Genomic DNA, 10,028 nt, shown 5'->3' with positions numbered 1-10,028 from the left:
AAAACAAAGTTGATTGCCTGAAGAAATTCTTATCAAATTAACGCTTATGTCATTAGGTAGCTGATTGACGATGTTAGATATAATACACTTGCATGGTTTTCAGGTTTTCAGATTCATGCCTTGTCAACGTATCCTAGATGTAGACTACTTTCCTAACACTTTCATTTTTGAATAATAAATCGCATACTTCGTCAAAAAGTGTCTTTGAAATGCTAATACTATACAGTGGTGTAACCTATTTTCGTGGATATAAGGATTCAACACCGAATGTAGTACAGTCAATGAACCTAATTTCGTGCTAACCTATTTTTCGTGCATTTCCGGAAATGATTAATAATTTACATGTGCGACCTCGCGTGACCTCCGCATTTTCTTGTATTGATAAACATGGGTTATCTCGACAATGTCAGCTAGTAGAATGAATACAGTAGTTTCAAGCAAAGTCAAATGAATTAATGTATACTTTGAAAAATACAAAATGGCGGATTTCAGTTATTACCAAACGTCACCATTTTGTATCGGCCGAATTTCCTTATAATCCCAAGCGGTAATCGGAATTCCAAGTGTCTTCTGCTAGAATGTAGTCCACGAATGAAGTCACGTGATCAACTAGCGGATTCCGTGTCAGCAGAAAATTTCTATGGAACACAAAGTGGGCCATATTCTTATGTTGTTACAGTGACTTTTAGAAATAAATCACAATACGTATCTTATTTTGTCAGTCACTATTTTTTTTATCGTGGTTCTTTGAAGGAATTGTCACTAGTTATCATGAATTGATATTAAAGATAAATACTAAGTTAATTATACCACCCGGTATCTATACATCATGTTTTTCAAGACTTATTTATAGATCAAACATTGCACACGAAAATAGGTGACGCATTCTGCCGCCGTTGCCGAGTTGGTTGCTCATGAAATATGGGACAAGTGAAGGATTCTTAAAGAAAATCGAAACAAACCAATTTTAATTATTTTGTAGAATATCCGAGGAAACATCTAAGACATAAAAAAAAAATTCATTTTTTTAACTTTGATGTAATTCGGTGTTGAATCCTTATATGCACGAAAATAGGTAACACCACTGTAATATAGATCAAGGCTAAGAGCTAATATAAGTGAAAATATGAGAGTCGAAAAACTAAAGTGGGTAATTTTCACATGAATTTTCTGGAGGGAGTTGTGTTTATTTAAAATGTCATTAATCTCTATGATTCTATTGACCTCCAGAAATTCATACATCTGACATGAGAGAAAAAATCCAATTCTAATCCAAGACAGACAGAGAGTAGGCCTAGTTGTAGTTTCACACGAATTGTGAAAATCATGTATTAGTTGTTCGCTTGGTGTGTTAATTGAATTTTAACAAGAATATGAATTGGACTATCCTTTGATTCATGCAATATTTATTATAGTCAACTATACATTGCATAGTGATTTTTACCATTGGACTATTCAACAGTATCATTTGATTTGCATTCGAATAATTGACGATATTTTCAAGTAAAAAATTGCTTGAAAAATCGGCTATTTAGTAAGGCAAGTACAACTGAATTCGTTTTTCCGACTGTATCATAGACTTACATTGTAAAAACTTGCTCAGGATCTTTCATGCCTTAAAAGCAGGGATTATTTTACTTTTCTGATGATGGATGAAGTGGTGAAAAAATTGATAATTGACAATTTGCAAAAACGGATTCGAATTTGACTATTCGTGTGAGCACTATGAACTATTATTATTGTATAGTATTGTTATCAATTCATTCTCACTATTTTGATATTCTAATTTACTGAAATTCATTTAGTAATTTCTTAATTTTTATTTTTTTCAATTACAGTTGATGAAAAAGATAAGTTAGAGGAATAAGGACAGTAAATTTGTACAGCATATTTTTAGTAGTGATGCCAAAGGCAGCTTACTCTGCACCTAAAGCAGGTTAATAATTCAAATTTCCTATCAGAATTTTTATTCATGTTAATTTTCAGGGATTTTCCTATTTCACATGAGGTACAAATTATATTAAGAAATTAATCAAAATGATACTTAAAGGGTCAGTTGTGCCATTTTGACGGTTGATTTGGGTCTTGAATATATGTAAATAGTCTAGAAATTCAAAAATATCTCAAACTAGGAATTTCTTTTCCTATTTCTATAGATGTCTTTCTATATATGGTGTCTCAAGAAAAGAGACTTGTTTAACTTTCATAGGCAGATAATTCTGGACACACATGGATTTGAAGGTTTTGACATTGAGCTGTGAACTATATTACTTATTGGCTTAGCTAAAAAAATTCATGTTTCTGAGACTAAGGTATGATTGGTCATTGAGGCTTCAAAGAGCACTTATTTTTGTGTTTTATTTTGACAGGTGCTAAACGTGGTCCAAAAGCTCATCAGTTAGCTGTTACATTTACATCTGGTACAGTTTTAAAGGATACATTTAAAAAGGAATGGGAACTTGGAGATGTTATTGGTCAAGGTGGATTTGGATTGATATATAAAGGTGAGGATATTATTGTCCTTGAATTATTACGCCTTATACATAATAGAGTTAACTACTGTCTGCTCAAATTTTTTTGTGAAGAGAAATTTGCAATTTTTTAAAAGTGAGTTTGACTATCAGCTTCAAAAAGTTACATGTACCATAGACTTAAAATGATTATACAGTAATAGAAATACATTTTTTAAGAAACACACTTCCCTTCCCAGAAAATGTCCCAAATTCTGACCGAAATTTATCCACTATAAGTGATAGGATAAATGGAAACTTAAGGTATCTTAAAATATGGTTCTTATTTATCATGTGTTTTTTTTTTAATAGCATCAAATGACGTAACTGGTACTGTTAGTGATACTTCTAATTATGTTGTGAAAATTGTAAGTATGGTTCGTTACATGTCATTAAATTAACCAATTTACAGCTTATGAGCTCCTGTGATTTCTGTAATGCTGGTACTATAAATACTGAATTATAATTCACATAAACATTTTGTTAAAGGGTATTACAATTGAAATAACATGAATGTCCTAGATATACACAAAGTCTAGAAAAAGGACTATTATTTAAGATATGATGGTAGCGCAATATTTGAAAATAATTGGTAGTATCAACTGCTTTTTTTAGGAACCTGTTGAAAATGGGCCATTATTTTGTGAATTACATTTTTATCAAAGAGCTGCCAAGCCAGAAAATAGTAAGTATATTTTATGATCATTTCTTTGATCAGAATGTTCCAAAAAGTTTGCATGTGATTTTATTTTCAAGCTTAAAGGCCATGCTTCGCCATTTTCGGGTGTTGGTTTAGGCCTTGAATATGTGTAAATAGTTTTCAGAAGTAGTAGAACTGTGCGAAGATCACATAATTCCTTCAAACAAGAAACTTCACTGATTATTCATTCCGTTCACAAGTGTATCTAACACCCAGACATCTCTTTGCAGCTCTGCATAGAAAAGGTCTGACTGGGTGATTGAGTCTACTGTATACATGTGACATCATTAACAAATCTTCAAAATTAAAAATAGAATTGTCTTTTTAATTTCAAACACGTATAAATTTAGATATACACAGCTAAAAAGGCTGTGAATACTATAACCGATAGGCTTAGCTGAACAATTAATGTTTTTTAGATCAAGGTACTTTTGACCCCCAAAAATGGGTTTGAAAGCTCTTTCCAACAGTTCTTTTGAAAAACTATTTTTTCAAGTTACATTATTGCCTAATTGATAAAATTTTGAATTAAAAGATATGTTGAAAAGATACAATAAAATGTTCTCTTATTTCAGTCAAGGAATGGACCAAGAAAAAGAAATTAAAATACCTCCCAGTACCAAAACTATGTGGAGCAGGCAATCATACATATCAATCGAAAGTGTATAGGTTTTTAGTTATGCCTAGATTTAGTACTGATTTACAAAAATTGTTTGAATCATGTGGTAAATCATTTCCACCTAAATCAGTATATGCTGTAGGATTGAGAATGGTAAATATAGACCATTTCTTCCACAAATATATCATATTGTCATTGTTGTAAATACAGTTTTATTCGGTTTAAATCTGCACTTTGTGGAACAAACTTTGCTATGGAATGATTTGGACCTTGAATATATTTAGATAGTCTTCAGAAGTATCAGAACTGTATCTTTTGTTGCAGCTGTGCTGTGACAGGATGATTGAGTCTATTGTATACACATGATGTCATTAACTGTTCAAAAATTAAGTTGCTTCTTTAACACAGATAAGTTTGGATACACAAGGCTAAGGAGGCTCAATTTTTAAGCTGTGAATTCTATAACTGATTGGCTAATCTGTTCAATTCCTGTTTCTGAGACCAAGGTATGATCTTTTTAATATAATGTATTGCCCTTCACATTGGTAATTGATTTAATATCTATACCTCAAGCTACAGTTTCTCCTTATTTCCAGATTGATGCCTTAGAGTTTATACATGACAATGATTATGTGCATGCTGATATAAAAGCTGCCAATATATTAATGGGATATAAAAATGGTAAAACTTTACCTGATGAGGTAAGATAAAAATTATGTACCTTAACACAAGAAAATTCAGTTGATGGACAATTATGTTTATGAAAATAGGGATTTCAGTAACAGTGTGATGACAAAACAGAAATGATAATCTAGATGATGTCAGTTCATAAGCTGGTGAAGGATCACAATTTTGATATAACATACAGTTGAGTTATATTTTATTAATAGGAATAAGCATAGTTTGTCATAGCTCTTGTCTTAAGTCTGTTAACAAATTTTCTTACTATTCTTAGTCTGGAGATTTATGTCAAAATATTCTGTACATGATTGAGTAAAATAAAACTGACTATATTTGTCTCTAGTTTCGTTATATTGATATTAAAAATTAGTTCATCTTTCCTAATTTATCTCTTATGAAAAGAAATTCTATGTATAATTCTTTGAAAAGAAAGGTGTATAATATTTATTGCATTGTTATGATAGGTATACCTAGTTGATTTTGGTTTAGCCTTTAAATATGTGATAGATGGTAAACATAAAGAATATAAAGAAGATCCACGCAAAGCACATGATGGTACTGTAGAGTTTACTAGTAGAGATGCTCATAATGGGGTCTGTAAGTAACTTCTGGCTCAAGATTTTTATCATACATGTGTAATCTACCGATGTTGTCCGGTTTCTTTCGCTTTTGCATGTTGTCTACCGCTCTACCGGCAGGATACCCGATTCTACCGATTTTTGGTTTTTTTCTTATCAAATTTTCACGGGACCTACCATTTTCAATGCTCAAATTCACTACCATAAATCAACAAAATATCTATCATTACTTGTATCTTGATTGTCGGTAACACACGTTAATCTCATCACGTAATAATATTATCATTGCCTAATTAATTAATCCTCCAATTAAGATAGTAATTAGATCTATTTTCACCCGATAATGTGTATTTAAGCCCACACGACACACTTTTTATAACAACATCCGGTAGATTCTACTTTCGCTTTTATAATATTTTTTACGGTAGGACTACTTTTACTAAAAACGAAACCTTCAGGTCTTCATAGTGTTTTATACTGTCAGTGTCAATCTGTGAGGTCTGTATTAGGCCTATATAACATAGACGTCGTTTCAGAATTATAGGTAGATTATCATACGCGACTGGATGTCTAATTCTTATGTAAACTCAAACTTTGTTTCATAAAATGGTTTTGTAATTTTACTGTAGCCTGTAAACATTCATTTTATTGCCTGCATAACGGGCTTACTTATTAGCAGTCTTTCCATTCTGAAGAACGTCAAAATGGAAGCGGAAAATTCAATTCAATACTATGGAGAGTGTTGCAGGAAAATTATTTAATGATCGGAATGGAGATATTTTAGATGTCATGAATTACACCTTTGGAAAAAGTAACAATGCCAGTACATATTATTTACTAAATATTGCTTTCAGAACATTCTGAATTTTTTATATGGTATTACATGTATGATATAGGCCTACCGCCAACTTTTACCATTTGATTTAGAAGGCAGGGATCATGCTTGCTTTCTTGTTTTCAAACATCATTTCACCTTGACATCATTTTTGATTCAATCAATACTGAAGAATGACAATATCAAATTTTTTTTGGGCCCCTAAATTTGAAATATCAGGCACTATATCTAGAATTATCCCTCATTATAGATTGGTAATTTTAACTGTGTCGTATATAAACCTATGATCAATTTAATTAATTTACAAGGCTTAAAGCTTATTTTAAAAAAAAATTAAAAAAGAATCAATTTGGAGTTTCAAATCACGAATTTAAAAAACTTTTCACCCAATCTCCAGATTTTTCAAGGTAAATCTCCAGATTTTTTTTCCTGACCTGTACACATGTATGATTTTTATACATGCAAAAACAATATATGACAACATTAAAATGTCACCTAATGTCGCCCCCTGTCCGTTCAATTTGTTGATCTTTTGATAAAGAATATTGCCCTTAACTTAGGAAATACGCTTTAAAATTTGTTTGTGAACACTATAGAGATTACAGTTTTCATCTGACTTAAATGAAATTTGTGATCATATATTACAATGGGATTTTGGTCAGGTTTGAATTTGACTATTTTTCCATGAATAGAATTTGAGTTATTGCCTTTTCTTAGTAAAAAGTAGCAAAATTTGTTGGATTGCAAATGTGTTAGAGGTGAAAGTTTATGTCCAAATTTTATGAAATTTTGTGTTTTGGTTGAAATCAACAATATCTTGGACAAGTTAGATTTTTGGTGTGATTTGACCCAGATTGATGATATACTGAAAATGTATTGAGACTAGGTGTATTTTGCTGGGCAACCACTTGTTTAGTGTAGATAAAGCTCCAAGTGGCTGAAGCTGTTGCTTTTGCAGGATTTTTGTCACATATATCCTTGATATAGTCACTACAGTTGGGAATTTTAGGTTGTAACATTGCTGTAAAGTAATGTTACGAAGGCACAGGCAAGCTTGCTTAAACTCAAGTGAGAGAGTAATGTTTGAGCATTTAGTTGAATAATATGAATATATGAAATGAAAATCCATATTCTTCAGAATAATCTTCCGATAATATAAGAAGAATAATGGTTCATAATGATATTATAATATGGAAATTGTAATAGATATTTTTTTTACTGCTAAAACTGAGGAATAATGCTAACTGTAGTGAAAAGAAAAATGCATATTTCATGCGTCCAATTTTTTTTTCTACCTAACCTGATAAACACCTTGTCACAAAATGCCATAGAGAGGATAGAAATTTGAATGGATAAAGCAGACATTATAATGTCAAAAGGTTAATTTGATGAACGTTCAAGAGGGCTGCCGTTAGACCCTAACAGAAGTGGCTATATTAAAAATGAAAGCTAAAAAAAATAGAACAAATGTTTGGTTTTATTTTAATTAGACTGAGGATTTTGAAGCTAGTACATAGTATGCATCTTGTTAGCAGCTTTGATAATAAGGTCATAATGTTCATGCCTTGTCTCTTATCAAAATTGAATTTTTTCAGCACCATCCAGAAGAGGTGACTTTGAGATTTTAAGTTATTGTTTATTACAATGGTTATGTGGTAAACTACCATGGGAAGATAATTTAAATAATAAAGACTATGTTGGTAATAGTAAAGCCAAGTAAGTATCGGTCAGACAATGGTTTGAGTTACTTTTTTAGTGCAGAAGTCTAGGGTGGATCTTCACCCTCCATTTAAGCTAAGCGACTGTTTTATCTACAGTTGCTTGTGATAGGGCTAAACTCTCAAAAGCCTTGGCATAAAACATTTTTTTTTTACCTTGAGGAAGATTGGATTCCACAGCCCTTAATAGCCTAGCAAGCAACCACCCAACTGTATACCAACAGAGCTAATCTACTGCTTGTGTTGTCACAGTCATTTTTAAAGCATGGTTTGGATTTTTTAGATACATGAAAGATATTCCATCCTTAATACGAACATGTTTTCCTGCTGGAAATGCACCTGGTAAGATTTTATTTAGGTTTACTAATGTACATAGAGAAAATAGTGTTCTTATGGTTTTTTTTTATTTGTTTTACTGAAATGATCTATTTTGAGGTCTAACTAACTGCAACTATAATCAAGCTGAACTAACTGTGAATGATGCGGAGGGTTTACTTTAAGATGTCAAAATGAGCTATACTTCATCAACTACTTTTGTGTAACTTTTGTTGTATTGTAGACACAATAAAAACATTCCTTACTGCTGTCTCCAAATTAAAATATGATGAAAAACCAAATTATGAGAAATTCCGTCAAACCTTAAGACAAGGTTTAAGTAAGAATGGTGGAGGAAAAGATGAATGGATATTAAATTTACCAGTAGATGGAATTGCTAGATCAAGTTCGCCAAGAAAAATAGCCAAAATTGCAAAACCATCAACATCAAAGTCACCAACCAAAGATTCCCCAAAGGTAATGGTTTATCTTGAAATTTAAAGAGGAAATAAAGGAAAAATATACGCTATCACTGATTGATATAGATTTCAACAGATTTAACTTTCTTTAATAGAACATAAATTCCAGAGTTCATTTGCACAGCCTTTTGTCATTGTTTTTTATCAACAAAATATACCTGATGCAATCAAAATCACATTGTATTTTCAGTTTTGATTATCATGATATTTTCTATTACTAATTCAATCTTGCTAAAAGAACTTGTTTATTCTTTTGATGCTGTCTAAGTTGTATATGTTACAATACAATGTTATGTTAATAACTACAAATTATATATTTATATCTTTTATTGTCTTTGTAAAGGTAAAAGCAAGAAAAAGGAAGTCTGAAGAATTAGTTCAAGATGATGAGGAGAAAGAATGGAAGATTTCAAGTAATCCTACTCCAGTAGCAAGACAGGTTTATGCTAAAATGAATGGCAAAAAAAATTCCAGTTCATCTAAATCCAAAAAGACAGTTGACGAATCTAAGACCAGTCCTGTTAAACCAAGTCCAAAAAAAAAGAGTGCAGCAAGTTCAGCAAAATCACCTGTTCCTTTAAAAAGACAGAAACGTGAAGCTAAATCAGTGAACTATCATGATGAATCATCAGATGATGATGTTAGTGATGATGTGATAAGTGAAGACAGCAATGATTCTGACTTTGAAGATACTCCTCAAAATATCAAACGCACCAGATCAAATACTCAGAAATCTCGTAGAGCCACCTCCTCTAAATCACCAGGTTGGGACATGTGTTATTTATTATAGGGTATAACAAGCATTTTATTTTTTCATTTTTCACTTGCTTACTCTTTACAAAATGTGCAAAATGATGAGCTTACCTTATATCATGTGAATACAATATTTATCTTCAAAACAGTTGGTTTGAAAATATGAAATTAGATTTCTAATATGATATATTTTTGAAGTCACTGAACATAGAAGGGAGTTAAGCTTACAGGAAGAAGTGTCTACAGTATGACTAACAGTGATTGTACAAGATGGTTGCTTATGATGTAGACGGATGAATATTAAGTGTTTATGAACTGCTTTCATGCTTCATTGAATAAAACTAACTAAACTTGTCCACACTAAAACTTTTTTGGTATTAGAAATTTTGATGAAAAAAATGAAATAGATTGATAATCAACTCAATTGGAGTCATTCACAGCGCAGATCAATGAATTTCATAATGACATATTTCAGGTAATAGATATAGAGGAAGAAAACGTATGGTTCGTCGAAAGAAGAAAAACCAAGTTGATGCTGCTATACAAACATCACCCTCTGTTCGTAGTTGTAAATAAAAACTGTAAATATTTTCATTGTACAGTAGTTAATGCTTTAACTTGATCATTTTCATTGTATTTAATCCTGTAAGATCCCAATAGAAGATGTACTGTGTTAAATATTTATACAGAGTTCAGTATTTACTTAAAATTAACAATTCAAACTTTTTTTGTGTATGTCCTTCTGGAGGGTTTAAATCTGGGTTTCTCAAGTATATAAGCTTAAGTGGCGCTTTCATGGTTTGGAATTTGAATAACTCTAGGTAAGAATTATTAATGATT

The 10,028-nt window shown here is 31.3% G+C and overlaps 1 protein-coding gene across 1 annotated transcript; it reads left to right on the top strand.

Annotated features, from left to right (window-relative positions):
* Positions 1-2,374: 2,374 nt before the first annotated feature.
* On the top strand, positions 2,375-8,457 carry LOTGIDRAFT_110807 (hypothetical protein; the record flags this gene model as incomplete). Its single annotated transcript, XM_009048063.1, has 9 exons — positions 2,375-2,504; positions 2,823-2,878; positions 3,126-3,195; positions 3,786-3,982; positions 4,426-4,530; positions 4,975-5,107; positions 7,519-7,639; positions 7,925-7,983; positions 8,201-8,457. Coding segments are annotated over 9 exons (1,128 nt in total), but the record flags the coding sequence as incomplete, so codon positions are not given.
* Positions 8,458-10,028: the final 1,571 nt, after the last annotated feature.

This window comes from Lottia gigantea (genome assembly GCF_000327385.1).
Source record: "Lottia gigantea unplaced genomic scaffold LOTGIsca_12, whole genome shotgun sequence".
NCBI lineage: Eukaryota > Metazoa > Mollusca > Gastropoda > Lottiidae > Lottia > Lottia gigantea.
This window is presented reverse-complemented; position numbering and strand designations above follow the sequence as displayed.